Consider the following 21295-nt stretch of genomic DNA (forward strand, 5'->3'; position numbering starts at 1 on the left):
CGTTTTAATTAAATTTCGCGGCAATCGTATTCAATTTATAGCAAATCGTTAAATCTCCACGGCAAAAAGGTAATGGAACAAAGACTAGCAGTTGTTGTTGACGAGATTGTTAGGAATTTTTACAATACTTTACTATCGAAGGGTAAAATTTAATCTGCGCTAGCTTTAATTCCGAGGAGTGAAACGTAACAACTTGACATGGTTAAAGGTTTTGCATTATATTCAGAATACATAATAAAAAGGAGAAATTATTGTCTATTTATCAGTATATCTATCGGTAATAGAGGGATTTTATGTGAAAGAAAGGCTGAGGAAGTAATAGTAGAATTTGTTAATAATAATAATTTTTATTTCAATATTTTTTAAATTGTTTCCTGTAAAAGTTACGCATGGAGACGCTTTAAAAAATATTTACACGCGGACGAGATTAAAAAATGTAAGGGAAAAGTAGAACCAGAATTAAGTAGTAGTAGACCATATATAGTCGGACATGCGAAATTTTAATGCGTCAAGCGCTACCTGTATTTATTATTTTTACAATTACGATGTTTTCGAGTGAAAACCATCCAAACTAACATTAATTTAATATATTATTAATTATACCTGAGCTAAATATCAGTACAAAATTAAAAGAGTACCAGAAACAGACTCTACAAGTGATAATGGTACGTTTATGGTCAAACATGTGTAGTTTTCAACACAAAAGGCATTATACCCGTCTCTAATTATTAATTTAAATTAATATAACATTATTTAACCACATAAAAATACCAGTTCTATAAATATTCTATTCCCAACAACTTTTCTCGAGAATTTGTAGAGGAATAAAATCCACTTAAAATTTTGATTCTACAAAGTGAAAAAATACGCTTTCACGTTATTAGATTCTCAGTCACAGGCCGTAATTACAACTTTCGCATAAATTTCTTGCTCCGTGACGTCGACAGGCATTAAACTCTCTGGAGTAAATAGCTCATGATTGCTGTTCCCTTTTATTTTCTCTCTTTTTTTTTCTGATCAACTTCCAAGTTTCTTCTGGCAAAAGAGATAAAAGAGTGGCTCTGTTCGTTGCGTGGCATCAATCGCGAGGAAACGCGATTTAACGCCACGGACCACCGCGAAAGCAATCGCAGCAACTTTTATTAGCTCCTTGGAAAATTACTTCTACATCGCGATCTCGAACTTTCGACTTTGATCTGAATCTTTTCTCGATTCGCCCGGATGGAGGCCACTTCATCTCGCGACGCGAACTCCCGCGCCTTTCCCGAGACACTGAAAGGACTTTCAGCGAGGGCGTAGTATCGAATTAACATGCAATTTCTGATCCATCGAACGACGCCCATGCAACCTAGAAGAAATTCCCTGACGTCTGTCTGCGAGAAACTTCAACCTGTTCCACTTTTTAAACCAATTTAACCTTCGATCGACCATGAATTTAAGAATCCCCGTATTCCTCTGCAATATTTATGGAAGTCCTTTAGTTAATAAGAGAGTTCCATTTAACTCTATTACCGGAAATATTCCCGGTATTTCCAGCATTCTTAGAAGCAGCGAAAACAAAATTATAAGAAATAAGTTTGCTGTGGTAAATCGATAACGTTTACCGTCGTTCGTTGTTCGTGCGTTCGAAATAAATTGATCTGCACGAACAGAGAGCAATGTTAATGGAATATATTTGATTAAAATATATAAATATTTCATTCAATTAATAATGTGTACAAATTATTTTCATTTATCTCGAATGCCATTGATTTACCTTAAACGACATTGAGTGATGTTAAATGATATTTAATTTTCTTTCATTTTTTACAACCCTTACTGAAACTGGACTGTTCTCGATAAATTTTCGACTGACAAGCTGGGACCTTCTGTTGCAGAAGCAAAGTGGCAGCGGCGCTTTTGAACAAACATCTGCAGATCAACGGAATTTCTGCTGGTTTAACATCGCTCCCCACGGTAGATCAATCGTCGCCAGATCCACAGCCTGAGGATCCACCGATCACGAGCAGTAGCAAAATGAGGAGGGAACGAAAGGCTGCCAGGACACTGGGAATTATCATGTCAGCGTTTCTAGCGTGTTGGCTTCCGTTCTTTCTCTGGTAAGTGTCGTTTCACAGAATCTATTTGTAATAGAACGAGTTCATATAAAAACAAATGTCGATCGTTCGCAATTTTTCACGGTAATTTTTGTACGGTATGAGATCTGATTTATCGTTCTGTCAAGATGGAATAGCCGTAAAAAAAAAGATAAGTAGAAGATAAAAAATGAATTGCATTCTTACGAGAGTTCGTTTGCGAGGAAATCGAATTTAACAATTCATGGGACCTGAATTTCAACACCAACTTTTTTGATAAGCTTCTTCTGAGCTTTTCAAGGGGAATTGCCTTACTCAAAATTTTTATAAACATAGTGTTATAATATATAGGGTGTACATCCACTCCTGGGAAAAATTTTAATGGCTAATTCTAACCATTTTCGAGAAAAAAATTCTTTACCGAAAATATACTGTGTGGCCGGAAATGTTTCTATAACTTTTCAACGAAGCTTCAATTTTGCTTGAAACGTTATCATCAAACAGTTAATAGGACACGAGAAAATAGTTGAAAAACTTTTAAACAGTCGTTAGACACCACGCTCCCTTTTTAGTTTCCTTATCAATTTAAATCGTGTCAAGTTCACTTTAACGCCATTCGAGAAAATGGTATTCGAGTTAGGCTAACTTTCAGACGTTTTGAGAGAACTCGTTGGAATATATTATATAAAACGAAGGAAATGAGCATCTAAAGTCTACATAGACGAAAGTACTTCGAAACTAGTTTCATCAAATTAGCGGGAATGCAATCGCTCGGTATACCGTGGAAAGGTAGCCAACGATATCTGCTGTCCCTAATTTCTTAGTTTTCTTTAGTGATTGCATTGGGGATCGTTAAATAGATATTAACTATAATTTTAATCAAAATAATAATAAATGATTTGTTCGTATAAACAAAAAAGCAATTACCGTGGGAAAAATTAACCACTCTGCTGTTCCCATATCGAAACTTCCGTAATCACAGACACCAGGAAACTGTTTTCCTATCAATCCCTCTTTATGAGAATCCAAACTAACCTAGCGAAGAAACTCTATATTTATGATGACCTATGCAAGGCGGATCGCAGCCAATTTGCTAATATTATTTAGTTTTTAATTAATAATTGCATTACCCAGCTAAGAATGATACAATTATTGATTAAACGCTAAATAATATTACCCAGATCTCACCACGTGGAGGTTGCTGCGAATGGAGATCCACCCTAACCGAATCCCATCCACCCTCCATTAATAAAGAGCTTCTGTGACCAACGATCGTTGGTCGAGGAAGCAACAAACGAAAGTGCAACCAATGAAAGGTGCACAACCAACGAAGAGAGTATTTTAACCAAAACGAGAGTTTTTATTCAAATAGAACCCTGCCTGACATAATAGTTAATATCGATAACGTTGGTCGAAGAAGCAATAAACGGAAATGCAACCAACAAAGGAAACAACCAACAAAAGAGTTTTCTGAGAAAGAATTTGCCTGTAAATGCCCATCAACAAAACAACAAAATATAACAATTGAAACACCTAAATACAACTAAACTCCTGCCTAACTATAAATCTAAATTAATATACATCCTACCGAACTGATTATTTAACAAAATACATTAAAATATATACTTCCTTGATGTTTCTGATGTATTTTCTGTTTATCCCACGATGATTTCCTGAAACACAAACAAAACAATATGAAACAAAATTGTAACAATTCTTAATTCCTATTTCTGTAAACCTAAACTTCCATAGGAATATGCCCTGTAACAGAAATTTAATAGATTAGTAATAGAACAAACAAAAATTTGACATTCGTAAACCTACAAATACTACAACTACAGGCAAGTGCAGTGACAAAGTGAAAATAGTACATAATACATGTTACTTTGATTCTACAATGTATTCGTCGCGAAATATCTTCTTGCACGTAAATCTAATGATATATTTTAATAAGTAAAGAAAGACTTTGGTTATCTTCGATATCGAAGATACCCAAAGTCGTAAAATCAATTATGAAAGTGAATTTAATTACTGAAAAATATAAAGAACAATCGGAAACTACACATTTGACACTAATTTTAAAATGAATATAATTACAAGTAAAAGATATTATAATCATGACTCTACTCTCTATTTTCGATCGACGGTACGATATTTGTCATACTAAAAATCGCGGCGTGCAAAAACATCGCACGCTTAAATAAAACGCGACGCGACCCGACGCGTGCTCATAGCGTGCAGTGAGTGTGGGTATCAAATTGATCCCCCCCGGCCTTGATTATCAGAAAAGCAAGTCACGGTTGAAACTGGTCACTCTACTTCTCTACGTACACCGCCGGGTCCCAGAGAACACATGATTACAAAGGGACCCGACTTAGTACTGAGAAAGGACCTGAATCAAGACCTCTCGACGTCGGTTATGCTCTTTTCCGGATAAAGAGGAGAATAATCCCTCCGCCAAGGCCCCACTTAAGCTGAACCAAGCTGCACCGGGGTTGAAGCGGTTAGAGTTATCAGACCTACTACACAGGTGATCACGTGTTTCATTCCATTAAACAGAGGTGATCGAGCAAAACTCTCTGGTCCTTTCAGTCGAGACATAATCTCGGAAAGCGAGAACCAGAGAACGAACGGACGAGAGAAACTGATGTATGTACTCGTTATATATTCATTTTAAAATGAGTGTCAAATTCAAAATAATTGAATCTACTATGACATTTGTCATCTTAAAAATCGCGGTATGCAAGAAGATTTTAATTTTAAATAAAAGATCCGAAGATAAAACAATATACATGTGTTACTATTCACGCGGTCATTACACTTGCCAAAGAGAACACGTATACAACCAGTCACCCATGTCGGTTGGGACGAAACGTCCTAACCGACATGGGGGCCGGAGAAATAAAAATCATATTCAACTCACTGATTCTGACTCTTACTCACAACGGCCCGGCATTGGTCAGTATTGGTCAGTATTGGTCAGTATTGGTCAGTATTGGTCAGTATTGGTCACTCCTGGTCAGTCCTGGTCAGTCCTGGTCAGTCCTGGTCACTCCTGGTCAGCTCAGTTCACTAATGGCCAGAGGTAGGCCCCCGAATTCGCGAGACCCGTACTGAGAGGTTACGCTAGCAGTGCTCCTTTATATACCTCTTCCTAAGGTGGAAGAGTGGGGAGGCGGAGACCAAGGTGATAGTTAAAGACAATTTGGTCTACCGAAGAACTATTTCGGTTGGCCCTACCTTTTGGATTCCTGGACCTTTGATCTTGATGTCAGCCTCACTGTTGACCATCGATGACCATTACCTAATCGTTGTTGACCAGCGAATAACCAACGACCCATTAAAACCACGATCAAGTTAAAGATTAAAGCCTTCTTACAATGATCCTCTTAAAATTTAATGCACGATCTTTTTAACATTTTGTTCCATTTTGAAGGAGTGTATCTCAAGACTAGGAAATAAAAAAATAAATGTTAATCGGACATCGCGGATAATCGGTACAATAAGACATATAGTAAGGAGCATAAGTGACCACAAGTTTTGCATAAATCATTATTTATTACTAGGAATATAAAAGAATAACAAAAAATAAACATTATAATTATTTTTATCACAGTTAGAAGTAATATAAGAAAGTCTTTCGGTAATTAACATCTTGTTGTTTATGAATAATACGAACAATAGATTGACTCAGTTTTGCACCACGTCCAATATTTGACAATATTTAATATATTATTCATTTGTAATATTTCGTCCATAACCCTTTTGCTTGCAAAACTGCACTGATTCTCTTTGGCATATTTTCTATTAACTTTTTACAATAATCTGGAGATATTTGTCCCACTTAAGGATGAGAATGAAATTCACTTCAAAGCGACAATTCTCGCGTATTTTTGTCTCGTCTAAACGATAGACTTGGTGCTCGGATCGTGTAGAAGCACACCTTTAAACAATGTTCACAAACGGATACGCGTTGATATTAACGAATCGTTGTTTCCATCCCATCGCTACTCCAAGTTCTACTTGCTCCTACTTCCAGGAAGACGCGTAGATATTTTTGCACGTCCCTGGGAAAGTTAAAAGTGGAAAGTAGGTTCTCTCGCGATGGAATTTCGATGGGCCAGAGCCCCCAGTACTCGATATTGCCTGATGCATCCCGAAATTTCTAAGGGTTCGCCAAGTCGTCCAAGGGGATGGGGGTTGCCCAGGGCCCGATCGATACCGTCTCGCGGGAAAAGAAGCCACCGTTGCTGCCACGATCTCAAGTGGTTTGCACAGGACTCGACGTGTACGGATACACTTGTGCGCCACCGTCGTGGCTTGTTTCGAAATATTGCACGACACCGTGTTCCCTCGCACGTTTGGGAATAATGTTTCTTAATTTCTGACATCAATTTCGTATTCACCGTAGATCGAACCACAGTGGATCAACGTTTTCCAATCATCGGGGGAACGTTGCCTCCAGAGACGGCTTCATCCGGGGGTGGAAATGGATTGCTTTCATAACCTTCGACTTCCCTTCGACTCGAATTCCGGAATTTTATTTTCGAACGTACGAAGTTTCCTCACGGATCGTTCTCGGAGCGTAATATATCGTCGCCATATTTCCCCCAAACGTATTAAGTCGCTTCGAAACTTCGTACTGTTTTTATGCGTACAATTGCGCTTTATATCTCCTTTCAGAACGAAACGTAGCCACCTTGACAAGTTTTTCCCATTTATCGGGTAACTTCGTCGCGCCATACGTTACGAAATTCTTCCACGTGTTGCTCGACGTCGCTCGACGAATTTTTTTTTACCTGTCAACAAACGTTACCCACCGGTAAATAAATTTTTTACCCCCGAGGATTATAATATTGTTCAGGTGCGAACACCCCACCGATTATTTCTCGCTCGTTCCCGCCGTTCCAGGAACAAAATGGCTCCACCGATGAGAATTTCAACGCCTTCGAGGAACTGAAATTTAAACGAGCATTATCGTAGATCATACACGATCCAGAATTGGTCGTTCCTGTCGCTGTCAATCGGTCGTTCGAGGATCAACGGGCTAATCGCAATTTAGCCCAGCTAGTACGGGGCTGGCAATCCGCCGGAAATGTCCCACCAATTCTGACAAATGTATTCTGCTCTCCTATCGCGGGACACGAGACCGCGTCGCGTACCAGAGATCTGGCGATCCCTTTGTTTATCAAATTTTCATTTGAAAGGGCCATTGTTCCCCGGCCGTTCTCCGTTCCAGCATTCGAACTTCCGCTTTTCTGGCGACGATATAGTTTTTAAAGAGCGGCTGGATCGTCGGGGGGGCGGTTACACCGAGCGCAGTAGCCGCGAACGACTCGATATTTGAATCGAACGACCGTTTAAAGCTTGATTTATCATTACTCGACCGGCGAGAATGGATATTGGACCGATAAAACGATTCGCGGTTCGATTTTAACGAAGCTCTCGATGCTTTCCGACGGACGAAACGGCGTTCTTAATCCCCCCCTTCCCCCTATTGGGGCGATAGGTCTTTTCACTTGGAGCAACAGCGATTGGTCGTTCTCGGAGGGGAAAAACTGCCGGTCATTTTCGACTTTAGAATAATGGGCCATTTGGAACTTTCGGATGGGAATGGCGCGCCATTTTCGGCGATGGTGGGCCATTTCTGAAGTTTATCTCGCCCCGCAGGGTATTTCGTTTTCGACGTCGAGTGTGTTCCCCAATTTACCATGAAACGTTTACTTATTTAATTTAATTAATTCTCGCGGAACAGTTCATTTTCGAGGAATTTTAGTCTTCCTGAAACTAGACTTTGAAACGTGTCGCGTTTCGCTGCTCCGTCAATTCTGAAAAGTTTCGTTCCGTGTTTCGCGGGAATGTGCTTTGTAAGTAATCGTGTCACCAACAGTTTCCGTTAATTATTGTCTCTGGGAAATCGTCCCGACGATCACGAAGTTTCGGGCGAATCTCCCCCGCGAGAAACAGAGAGACTCGTCCAGTCACGAGTATCGATTTCGATTGGCTTAAACCCCGTGAAACGCAGTCATTGGTGGATTTGTAACAGGTCATCTTAGCATCCAGAAGCTCGCCGGGTCACGAGGTTAATCCTATCGATAACCCAACGTCGAGGTAATGGGCCGTGTAACTGGTACGGACGAACTCTAACTTCGCGACATCATGGGAGTTTGATGATTGCTCCGGATCTAATATCGCGGCTCTTTGCGGAGTCCTGATATATAGCAATAAAATAAATCTTTCGTTAAATAAGTAGCGAATAAAGCGGGTCGTTCTTCTGGTTGACCGAGCAATACGTAAAAAGCAGATACTTAACGATAAATGTGTACTTCTATATAGGGTGTTCGGCCACGCCTGGGAAAAGTTTTAATGGGAGATTCTAGAGGTTAAAGTAAGACGAAATTCAAGAATATTAATTTGTCGATTGAGGCTTCGTTAAAAAGTTATTAAAAAATTAAATTAAAAAATTTTAAATCGTTCTAAAAAAATTATTCTCGGTTGCGGGGGTCGATTACAATCATTTTTGGTCAATAGACATACCCTCGAAATCCTAACCATTTTCGAGAAAAAAATTCCTTACCGAAAATGTAATGTCTGACCATACGTTGATATGTTTCCCTGAAATTTTACGGCGAAAAAAAAAATTCTAGATCGTTCTGAAAAAATTATTTTCGATTGCAGGGGTCGATTACAATCACTTTTGGTCATTGCACATACCCCCGAAATCCTGCGCATTTTCGAGAAAAAAATTCGAGAAGGTGTGAAATTTTTCGACAAAATTCAAAAATTTCAAATCGTTCTAAAAAAATTATTTTCGGTTGCAGGGGTCAATTACAATCATTTTTGGTCAATAGACATACCCTCGAAATCGTACCCACTTTCGAGAAAAAAATTTAGTACGAGCGGAATTTTAAACGTTAATAACTTTTTAACGAAGCCTCCATCAACAAATTGGTATTCTTGATTTTCGTCCTATTTTGGCCTCTAGAATCTCCCATTACAATTTTTCCCAGGGATGGCCGAACACCCTGTATACTGCTCCATCAACTAAAACCAATAACCGCGTAAACGTTAAATATATGCTTTTTATGTATTTACTGTTATACTCGTTATAACGATTATCCACGTCGATAAATCGTGATTATCTATTATTATCTTTTCTACGCTTTCCTCCTGTTCTAGCGCCTCTGTCAGTATGCAACCCGGTGCTCGCGCGAGCTTAATTTCACGCTCGCTCAGGCGTAAATTCTAATAGTTTTGTAATAACAATATCTCGAAAACTAGCGCGAAACGATGCCTGTTTGGGGTGTAAAAATACTCAGGAAAGTGGATCGTTGCCCTTAAAGGGGTATTGGAAGTCATATCTCCTACAATTTTTAATATTTTTTGGTGAAAATAATACTGTACATACTTATAATTTAAATCTCAGTACAAAACAGTCTATCCGTAAAAAAAAAATTACAGAAAAGGCTAAATAAATGCCAGTCTAGAGAGCAATAACCCCTTAAGGTAAACATTTATCAAAATCTATTATTGGGGTATTTTCTTCGACGCCATACATCGTAGCGACGAACGAGAATTTATGTTGCCTTATCATGGTTACTTAATCGACGCTATAAAAAGTTACACACACACAAGAGCGGAAGAAAGCTCCGTCGATTTCTTGGATCGCGAACGATGTTGTCCACGCGATTCGCGACTTCCATGGAAAACATCCATTTCCCCGGCGTGTTCAGCTGTCCCATCGAATCGTCGGAGGTCATCGCGATGGTTTCTCGTTTACTTCCTTCCATTCATCCTCCTCGACCCATCTAACTTGTCTCCCCGATGGGAGATTTTCCGTGACTTTGTTTCGAGTTCCAGTCCACGTACCACCGGCGCTTATGGTTGTGGAAAATCGGAGGAAATATCACGGGAGCCTATATCCTTTTGTGAACAACGCAAAAGTAGGGGGGAAATGAGCTGGTCGCTCAAGGCCGAATGGTATTCAAATCATTTAATATTTGACTGGTATTCGAATAGTATTCGGATAGTATTCAAATAGTACTCAAACTGATCAGAATTCCAAATGAGATTAGCTTCCACTACTAATATATAATTGAGAAAGAAACGAGTGATAAAGGGAGGTTTAAATTTAAGGTAGTCTCAGAGGATTCAACCTTTGAAATGACTTCGTTAGAAATATTTATCTTGAAGTCAGTACCAAAAAAGTCTCAAACTGTCCTAACGAACCAAACTTTTTCAAATATCTTCCCTCCTTCAGGGGGTAGTTTTTTTCCAGTCTTCCAGTAATTCTCCCCAAACAGTGATCGAGTTAAAGAACCGTCCTATCCAACCAAACTCAGCAAGTTTTAAATAGTTAAGGTCAATAATATAGATGTCTAAGTTTCCCTTCCAAAAGCATCTTTTAGTCAATGTCATCTTCGGAGTCTCGAGGAAATTCTTTTCGAACGATGGCCACATTTCACATTTCACATTTCACTGTTTCGACGCACACGCCTGTGCAATAAAGACGTATCGCAATTTCTGCAAAAGGTTCAAAGAATTTTCTCTCATTTTCCTAGCTAACCAACCTTCGGAACAGCGAAGATCAATAACCAAGCCGAACCAGCCAAGTTCCTCTCCAAATAATTTCTTTATTTCGCGGGGTATCTTCTCTAAAATCAAGAAACTTTCCACCGCGCTAATCCGGCTCTCCAACTTCCTCGCAGTTAAGATCCCCGAGATTTTAACAAGTATCATCCCCCTTGTAAATGTCTTCCTACCAATCCAGAAAATAATTTCCTCGAAACAGCGGCTGACCAAAGAAACTTTCCATTGTCCTAACCCAACCAAACTTTCCCAACTTCCAGACAGTTAAGATCAGTAATTAAGATCCCGAAGTTCTTCTTAAAATAAAAAGAATGTTCGTTCTTTGTGAGTGTGCGTTGTAGGTGAAAATGTTCACGGCGAACGAGCAAACGAGGCGTTCCAGTCGACGAATTCGTCTGCCTTTTTCGAGCTTCGGAAACAAAAGCTATAGACAGAATTATTTCTTCCAGCGAGGGATGGGGAGGGGGGTCGAGGGGGGCGGACGTGGACGAAGAAAGACGCGGAGAAAGGATGAGAACGCTCAAAGAACGTTCCTGTGGAACGAGGTCGACAGGAAAATGCCGCGATTCCGCACTCACTGAGGTGTCAGACCGTGTACGTTTCGCTTTATTAACTCGTCCGTTTCTCACTTTCCCCGTTTTTCCTGCCACTTTCCGCCGGGGCATCGAGACGGGGTTGGATAACCGAAGCGGAGGCTTTAATTTTTTAGACGGGGATCGAGTTAGCTCCCGTTATAGCACTTTCTGCCAGAGTGAAAAGAAATTCACGTATTTTACCCTCTTTCGTCTACGGAGGTCGCGAAACGACGAACAGATATTTTTTCACCCCTTAAGGAAAATATTTTACTGATCGTTGACGAGCATTCCTCGACTTGACGCTCTATTTTAATATTTTATATTATATTATACTTCGATATCAGAACAAATATAATGGTGTTCACGAATACTCGAATTTTTTCCTCGAAAGTGCGTAGGATTTCGAGGGTATGTGTATTCACCAAAAATGATTGTAATTGACCCTCGGAACCAAAAATAATTTTTTTAAAAGGATTTGAAATTTTTTTTTCGCCGAAAAATTTCAGGGAAACATATCAATGTATGATCAGGCATTACATTTTCGGTAAGGAATTTTTTTCTCGAAAATGGTTATGATTTCGGGGGTATGTCTATTCACCAAAAATGATTGTAATGGACCCCTGCAGCCAAAAATAATTTTTTTATAATGATTTGAAATTTTTTTTTTCGCCAGGGAAACATCTCAATGTATGGTCAGACATTACATTTTCGGTAAGGAATTTTTTTCTCGAAAGTGCGTAGGATTTCGAGGGTATGTCTATTGACCAAAAATGATTGTAATTGACCCCTGAAACCAATAATAATTTTTTTAGAACGATTTGAAATTTTTTAATTAAATTTTTTAATAACTTATTTTGGCCTCTATAATCTCCCATTAAAATTTTTCCCAGGGGTGGACCCAAACACCCTGTATAAGATGCTCGAGTTAAGTGGGACACTCTTGTGTAATGCCTTCTCCTGTTCCATTTCATCGAAATATATTATACCTCTGTCCTAAGAGTCTTATCAATATTGATGAGATTTTGTCTCATAAAAGGTATTTAATCCACGAGATCCATTACACAGGACGATCAGACTGAATTTCATTTCCAGTGAGCTTAAATTTTTCGTGCCACCATTAAAATCGCCAAATTTCAATTAATCACCATAAATTCAAATGCCGCAACCAGTCGAAGGAGTTAATCGATACAGTATTCTGGACATACGAGCCACCAAGATTTTCGAAAATTTGTCCTATTATCTGCGAATAGAGCTCTTCGAGACAGAATCGATAGAAAAAGGATGAAAATCCGACGATTCAGTGGGATTGGAAAAGTTCTTGAAAGCACTTTCGCCGAGGCTCGTTGGGTGTCACGGAGAAGAAGTCGTTTAATGAGCAAACCTTCTTTTTCGCGGGTTAAAAAGGAGACCCAAGGCGTCTGTCGAATGTGCATTGAATTCGCCACGTAGATCTCACTTTGAAATCGAGTAACGAACGATATCAATCACTCTCGACAATTACGTTCCTTTCTTCTTCGGACCTTCCACAATAAAATCCGACTTTGCGTATAAGACCATTCTAATTCCAGAATTTATTCCAGCACTTTGCACTCAACGTGAAATCATTAAATATTTTTATTATAATTTTAATTTTCAATTATATGTTTTCATTGCCCAAGATGGTTCGTTATTAAATAAATTTGTTTTCCATAATTACTAGATTTTAAATAATTACGGAGTTCATGTTGAATTTTTAAAATAAATACACAAACTCGAGTACGCGAGATATTGTCACAAAACATTCTTTGTTTCCATGTTTATTGGCTAGCAATCGATACATTAATCGTGTGCATGACCTTAGCTATAGTTTTAGCTAAAATTGGACGAATAAGGGTGAAGGTCGATACTCGTTCCGAGCAAGTGGTCAGACTTTTCCCTACAAGGAAATCGAACGGTTTGCCCGTGCATGCTAATGCTCCAGTCGTCTGGAAACTTTTCCTTTCATTACACTTTCCCGTTATCGTTATTAACTTTTCCAGCGTGACGTAACCTGTGACACAATATTACGAGGGGAAAGGCTGCTTATCTTATATTTATGCATTTTGCTATTCTCAGTATTCATTCTCGTTTACTTATTAAATTCGACGCAACCCATCGCGAATTTATACTCTTTCTGTTTTATTTATATTACTCGGAATATATTGATCCAATATTTATTTCCATTCGTTATTATTCACGAATCTTATAGAATTAGAAATGAAGAAATAATTGAAACGATAAATGTTTCAGTTTATTTTTATATTATGGTACAATTATAGATCAATAATTTACCTTTTTATTATTTCGTAATTTACAAAATATCGTTAGAAGAAAAGTTAAATAAAAATGTGTCACAATGTACTCAAAGAGTAAGAGAAATTGGACGTTTCTCAAATTCACGAGAATCCTGAAACAATAAAATGAGCGTCACAAGGAGCTGGCGCTTTTAAATTGCGCTCGGCCGAAGAGTCCTTTGGCTTTGTCTCGCAGCCCCCTTTTATTCGAATCACGTGGTCAGAATCCCCCGGTGGTGGGGGGAAACGAGGAGAAGAGCACTTGGCGTCATCTCGAAAAAAGAGCGATGCGAGGAAAATTTCGACAGCCTGGTGGGGAAAAGTTTAAAGACGAGCTAGTGGTAATATTAAATCGATACCAGTGCATAAGATATTATTCGAACGGTATTCAAACACTATACTAGTAGTCAATCACTCCAATAGTATTCAAATACTATACAAGTACTCGAGAAGTCGAATAATATTTGATCAATATTCAAATACTATTCCAATTGTTTGATATTTGAGTGGTATTCGAATAGTATTTGAACAGTATTCGAATACTACTCGAATTGATCAATATTCGAATATGATTCGAATAGTCAAGTATTCGAATAGCATTCAACCAGTGTTCGAATAGTCGTGTATTCAAATTGTATTTGGCAAGTATTCGAATCACTGCAGTGTTGAACTATTCGAATACAGAAACATTCGTCTAGTTCGAGGCTTACGACGATGCCTGATCGTCGCTCGCGCGGAAGAAGCTCCGACAAATCCATTCTCCCCGTGACAATGGAAACAATTTTCGAGGTTATGTGGGTCAACCACGGTCGACTGTTTCGCTTCGAGCTCAACCGCCGTGTGCACCATGAGAGCAGATTAATAGTACAACAGAGGAAGTCGTTCCAACTTGCCCGCGATACACTACGTAGGTTGGATCACTTAGTATTTTGGCAACAGCCTGCCAGCTGTTACATCGATTTTAAATCGAGGCAATGCGTGGGGTTCAAAGGCTGTTGGCTGGTATTCAGAGCACGCTGTTGGGGAATTTAGCGCCACTGGCCTGGATCCCCCAGGCTGTTGTGTCTCGGGGTGAATGGAAGAAACGAGGGTGGAATGGTTTCCAGGAAATGAGTTTGGTATTCATCGATTTTTGCTTTTTACTGGAACTTTGTCTCCTTAATGTCAAGAATGTATTAGTATGCAGTGAATAGAGAATCGCGCAAACCGGGCTCGGGTAAAAAAAAGATTTGGACACGCAAAAGGCTAGGTATCAACTTTTCAAAAAATTTTCCAACGCGAACATCGCTGGATTATCCGATACTTGAATGTTCATGAATTACGTCAGCCATTCGCGTCAAAGGGAGACATATTCTCTTCGTTTCGCAGAAATTTATCTTTCTACGAAGTTCCAACGAAAGAACCTCTTACTGTAAATATCTATAAATTTCTCAAATCTTTCTCCGCCCTCTACAAACTCATGCATCATCAGAGGACTACCCAGATACGAGGGGATTCATGAATCACAGCACTTGCTTCCGGTAGGAAAATTTCCTACTGCAAATATCTATCAATTTTTCATATCTTTTCTCGCGTTCTTCAAACTGATACATCATCACTGACCTATCGAGAATGCGAGGAAACTCACGAATCACAGCAATCGTTCATATCGATGACAGGGACATATTCTTCTCTTTAGCTGGCTTTACCTTCCAAGTATTCCTTCCACAGGAAAGTATCTACGAACTTCTGACATCAGTTTTTTTAATCTTAAACGTTCAAATACTATTCGACAACTGAATGTTCACGAATTACATTTGTTCACGTCAAAGATACGAATTAATTTTTCAAATAGACAATCAACAGTAGTATTCAAATAGTATACAAGTAGTCGAGTAATATTTGAATTATCCAATATTTAACTGGTATTCGAATAGTATTTGGACAGTATTCAAATTATGAATTCTTCAAATACTACTCAAACTATTCAGGATTTCTAATGAGATTAGCTTCCACTACTAATATATAATACTTCCGACGATCCTAGTGCAAAAATATCTTTTTCTCACGACTGTTTCTCTATTTTGTTGCACCAGGTACATCATCACATCCCTATGCGACACCTGCGAGAGTAGCGACGCGGTCGTGGCGGTAGTGTTCTGGGTTGGCTACTTCAACAGCGCGCTGAACCCGTTGATCTACGCCTATTTCAATCGTGACTTTCGTGCAGCCTTCAAGAAGACACTGGAGAGCTGTTGCGTGGCGATCGGACCGGTTCGTGACCTGCACCAGGTGCACAGGAAACAGGACCTGGTGCACAGTAACGCGTCCTCGGAGTTACACGTCAACAACCAGCTGAGGACCAGCGAGATGTCCAACGTGCACATCGAGGCATGCATCTGAACCCTCCCAGAGGTTCCCGTCCGGGTTCCACTCTCAGAACAAAGACGCTGGGCGTCTCGTGTCGCTCGGAGACTAGAGACAATCGTTGGAATTAACAGTGTTAACTTTTGATCCGTGTATAGTAGTATTCTGGTGCGTGCTGGCTTAATGGAGCCTTTCGATCGAAAGTGAAGAGTCAGCAAAGACTGTGCAACGCCAACTAACGAGTTAGAGCACGAGAGTCACGATGATAAATTAATGGCCACGGCGCAACAGTTAGCGGCAAGCTCTTTCATCGCCAATTAGAGTTTATCCTGATTTGCTAATTAGCACTGAACGCGTGTGTGTCTGAAGGATTTAGTTCTCTCACTGTTGGGTTTACGTCTAAACAATCTGACGCTGACATTCTAGAACCGATTTTACTCTGAAACGAGGATACTAGGTTTGGTCGAATTTCATATATTTGCTTTAAAGATTGCTCCGTTTGAAGTTTTCCTATATTTTACTTTGCGCGAACAGGGTGCCGTGGACACGAAGTATTAAAGAGTTTAGACAGTATTGCCTCGCTATTTGCATCGATCTTGGGTCCGTATAGTTGCAAATCACCTCGCTACTGTTTATGCTGGCCCCAGTAGCCTGTATAATTAACAATCCCGCTTGAAAGGCCCATTTTCGAACCTCCCTAACGAAATCTGGTCACGTCAATTGAGTCATCACCGCTATAATTTCGACGGTTTCGAATTATTCTCTACGCGTCAGCTAAGCGATGCACAAGCATTTTTCCCCCCCCGTTATAGTTTGCCTTTGAGAACGACGAGATAGTGGCCGGTTTCAATCAACGAACTCGATAGAGGCAAGTGGAAAATTCACGTTAAGGAGCCACTCGGACGACACACGTGTCGAGAGAGCTTATCGGCCAAAAGACGAACATCACACGCGCCCGTACCATCGACGTCTACTTGGCCAGGTTACACGTTATTAAAAGAGAAGTTTAATGCCCCGAGGAGCGTCTTGAAAGGAGAAAATTTCCGGCGAGGTCGACCTATTTTAAGGCTGATGCCTGGCCGCCGCAGACTCGTCGTTTATTTCCGCCCCGGCGTTTTATCAAGTCTGCAAATGAGGCTGCTCTTCCACCCCCTTCTACTCCTCGAAGCAGATTGATGATCTGATTCGAGTAATATTTTAAGATTGGCTTGATAACGTCGCCTCTGGACCTGCTCTCGCCTCCTTTCTAGACCCCGGCTCGCCGAGTTCCATTCTTTTTAACAAGATTCTGTTGCGTTCTCGTCACTCAGAGCGACGGGAAAAATTCGTACTTGAATGGAACAGCTTCCGGGAGATTGAAAATGTCGTTTATGGGAGTGATGCACGAGCCTGGAAGCGGTCGAAAGGACCTGTCTGAAAAATGAACGTGTCTGGACTCTGTCTAACGAACGTTAGCTGCTTCGTATTGTTCCGTACACGAGAGGGAAGAATGGAACGCATACCAGCTGAATTGCGGTAGAAGCACAGCGCATGAAAATTACCAGCAGTATGAAAGTGCACAGGGGTTTGAGGTCGATGTTGACACGAGGAATTAAAGGATAAGCGCAGATGACGCGGATTACCTCGAAACAGCAAGGACACCTGTGTATTTGGCTGAATAGTAGAATAGCAAAACTAAATTTACAGTGAAAAAGAGCTACTGCTGGATCAATGTAGTCAGGGTTGGTATGTTTGACCTGGTTTGACGCCATTTTGTTTGAGACATCTTGCAGTTATCGATGGAGGGATGTCACACATCAAATTACTCGTAAATGGAGGCAGAATTCTTGTTGTCACGGAGTAACTAGAGGATTGTTTGCGGATGTTGGAGGGACGTTTGACACAGTTTGATGTCATTTCGTTGTCACCTAAGAGATTTCTTACAAATATGATGTTTCTGGGTACACGTGTACGAAGGTATTTGAAAGTGTTTCCAAATGTATGCGAGTGAATCATATCGAAAGTATAAACTACACCAATATCCCAAATTACACACGCGATGCCCTAGTCTCTCTGTCCAAAAAAGTTCACAACCCGTATTCGCGGGAGTCCAAATGTAATTGGCAAATATTTGCATGAGACTCTAGCAAATGGAACTCCAAATGTGTTGCGTAATCAAGGCAGCGACCGTCCATCCTTGTATCGTTGAATCATCCGGGAAGAGAATAGATGGTGTCTCGATGGGAGGGGAGGGGGGGCACAAAAAAGCTAGACGAAACTGTGAAAAATGTTTGGCGCAGAGCTGGAGCGATGGTTTACTTTACAATACATCGCGAAGCTTTCGAGGCTGGTACGCAGCCTCGATTATCTTCGATAAAAATTCGAAATGCCTGCTTTCTCTCGCAATAACGCGGGAAGGGACGACGAAACACTATTTTTTTTTCGACAAATAAACTGTACCTGTTATTATTGAATTGGTAGCTTCGTCGTTCGGTTGCGATCGATGGGTGCATCGCTCCGAGCGCTACAGCTGTTCCTCGTTTCGTATGCAAATATAAACAACGCATCGTAAACAATTATCGGTCGCGCGAAAACAGATTCGATTTGGACTCGACGGGAAAAACGTGAAATCGGGTTCCGTTTCGGCGAAATTCCATTCCGGTGAAAATTTAGATTCGCGGGGCTCTCTCGTGGAAAGTAAACAGAGCCAGTACTTCCGAGAATTTGCTGATTTACGAGGGAGAAACTGTCCGGGAGGGAATTAAACCGCTCTGGCTGGTCGATTCATCACAATCAGAGGCATTATGTCCTTACAATTTGGCCCCTGTTAGCCGATAGAGTTCAGTTCCCAACTCGGTTTGAACAAGTTTGACACGGTTTGACGTAGCTTTTCTCTTACGCGGGTGGACGGAGCCAATTCTGGAAATGCTCGTGATCACCATATTCCTTTCTTGGCCGCTATTTTGATCCCAACTGTAATTATATATTTTCAAATATTTTTTCGTTGCGTTACATTTAACGTAGGTTTCACGTGGCGCAAGCGATTCAATGTTTTCAGGTCTTTTACTTAAACCACGGTCATAATTTCTGGCACATATCCGTTTCTCCACACGGCTGGCTGTTACGCGAGAAATTGATATCGAGTTTCATTCACGGCCTCTCGGCCGGTTGATTCGAGCGAATTTATGAAATTAATGGAGTGCGACGTGCGCCGCGGAAAATATGATTTTCAGCTTTGATGCGTGAGGTTGGCTGTCTGGTTTCATCGAAACGTGCGCGCTGCTTTCTGGATATATGTTCGAAACGGAATTATTCTTCCCGATTGCTTCTCTTGTGGGGTACTATATTCGATTCGAAAGGCAGAATTTCACTCCGTTCGCAATTTAGAATCCCCCCCAAAAAATTGTATACATCCAGAAGCTAGTAAATTATTAATTTCCTTTCATTGATATTTTTCTTTTTCTCTCCATTTATTTAATTTATAAAACAAAGATCTTCGTGTCCAAGAAAACCCTGAAGTTCATCGTATGAGTTGAAAAATTGATCGACCACTCCTGTTTGTCGTACATAAATGTCCTAAATGAATCTGAGAAACGTGTGAACCGATTTCCACGCGCTTGAAACTTTTAAAACCACTTTAAATTTTACATTTTCGTAACTCGAAGGCGCAGTGGCTTCGAATCGTGGAGATCGGTAAGTCTAGCGGCGCAATTTCGAGTGCAGAACAATCATTAACGTGTAAGTCTCGCGTAGTGGTTTTATCGTTGTTCCCGTCGTTCCTCGAGACAAACCTCAAACTGTTTGCACGGAGCACAGTCTCCAATCAGACGGGGGCTGCGAAACCTAAGAGTGAACCCTTTAACCATGTAGAACGAGCCAACTCTTGTCTCGCGATAAATATTTATGGGGCAAACTCCGTATTTCTGTTGGACTTGTGGCGTTTCTGCGGATTGTTCGCCGGTTCGCGTTGGATTTTCCTCCATTCGGACCCTCGAAATTCGCGTGTACATTGCTGTTAACGAGTTTAAATAAACGTGTCGGTGTCAGAAAAAATTTATATAAGAAAAATGTGTCGCTATCGTAGGGTAAAATGAACGCAGAGACAGCATAGGTTGCACACTTCGCTCGTTTCGAACGAATTTTCTATTAAAAATAACTTTTAAAGGCGTTTAAATGAACGTACACGTAAAAACGAGTGGAAAATGCGCAGTGAAATTTTGTCGTACGAAGTTTCGTTTTCGAGAAAATTGGTTTTCAAAACACGCGGGGCTGGTGCGTAATTTAATTGGTAATCTCATGATCTCTTTACACGTGCACCGTTAATTATACGAAAAGTTTTACAATCATGACAGACGTCTACAATGGGGTCTGTTAAATTGGATTTTAATGATTCACGCACGTGCCCCAAACAGTTTTAAAATCAGTTATCTCGAAAATGAAGGCTCGTTCGAGAAAAATTTATTCTACGTTTTCCGCTTATTTTTACACGAAGAATCGACTGCTGCATTTATTTACAATTTAAAATATTATTTCATATGGACAGTTGTGACGCGTTTGAATCGAGGTTCGCGGGTTCGTTCATCTGTATCGTGTATCTATCATTAGAGATGTAAGACGTCTAGTGACCTAAAGTAACACGTGGTAAGGTCGGCGTCCACGGTAAGTACTGACATAACAGAAACCCGAGCGATCATTAAACGATAATTAAAACCGAGACTCTCGATTTTATCGCCGTTATCATCGTCACCCATTGACAAAGGGCGAGACGTATAGTATTCAAACGACAATAGCGGCCAGACGGATAATTATTTTATTAGTTCACGTCGGTGCAAAAGACTATTCGACTAATTAGCGACGTCGTTGACCGTAATTGGCAACTGTTACGCGTCCAAAAAAGTGACTAGCGGTGTGATTTTTTAGCGTGTACGCGAGAAACTGAATCCTGTTTTCCTGTAGCGACAGATGATGTTATATACGTATATATATATACAAGGAGACTATGTATACACATATGTATAAATATATCAATTGGTCGTTGCAAAAAAAAAATGTGCCGAGCTGCGCGCGTAGGGTGTTAATAATAAAATTTACAAAGAAATGATAACGTGTTTCCTTCCGTTTGTTGTACAACATAATCCAAACATATCTTTTATCTGTTGTTTAAAATAAAGAATTTTTTTAGGATTAAAAACACGGAACGTTCTCAAATCTAATGTAAGTTTATTTATCCTGTCGCTTCCACGTCTACTTATTTATCCCTCGAAACATAATTGTTTAAGGTGCAGACAGCGATGGCTGCTTTCCGTAAAAACATCCACAACGCCTCCCACATCCAGCCATCAATGTTTCCTAATTTTTCGAGGGAAGTATTTTTAATAAATCATGACAAAAGCTATAACTATGTTCTCAAAGTGTTGCT

General features: G+C 40.1%; 1 protein-coding gene across 1 annotated transcript in view; it reads left to right on the plus strand.

The window, feature by feature from the left end:
- The window catches only part of LOC143344105 (octopamine receptor beta-1R), a 61495-nt gene extending 40490 nt beyond the window's left edge, over nucleotides 1-21005 (plus strand). The window contains exons 3-4 of the mRNA XM_076769799.1: nucleotides 1878-2099; nucleotides 15627-21005. Of these exons, the coding sequence (XP_076625914.1) occupies nucleotides 1878-2099; nucleotides 15627-15933 (529 nt within the window). The 3' untranslated portion in view covers nucleotides 15934-21005. The remainder of the gene's footprint in view (nucleotides 1-1877; nucleotides 2100-15626) is intronic.
- Nucleotides 21006-21295: the final 290 nt, after the last annotated feature.

This window comes from Colletes latitarsis, chromosome 7 (assembly GCF_051014445.1).
Source record: "Colletes latitarsis isolate SP2378_abdomen chromosome 7, iyColLati1, whole genome shotgun sequence".
NCBI lineage: Eukaryota > Metazoa > Arthropoda > Insecta > Hymenoptera > Colletidae > Colletes > Colletes latitarsis.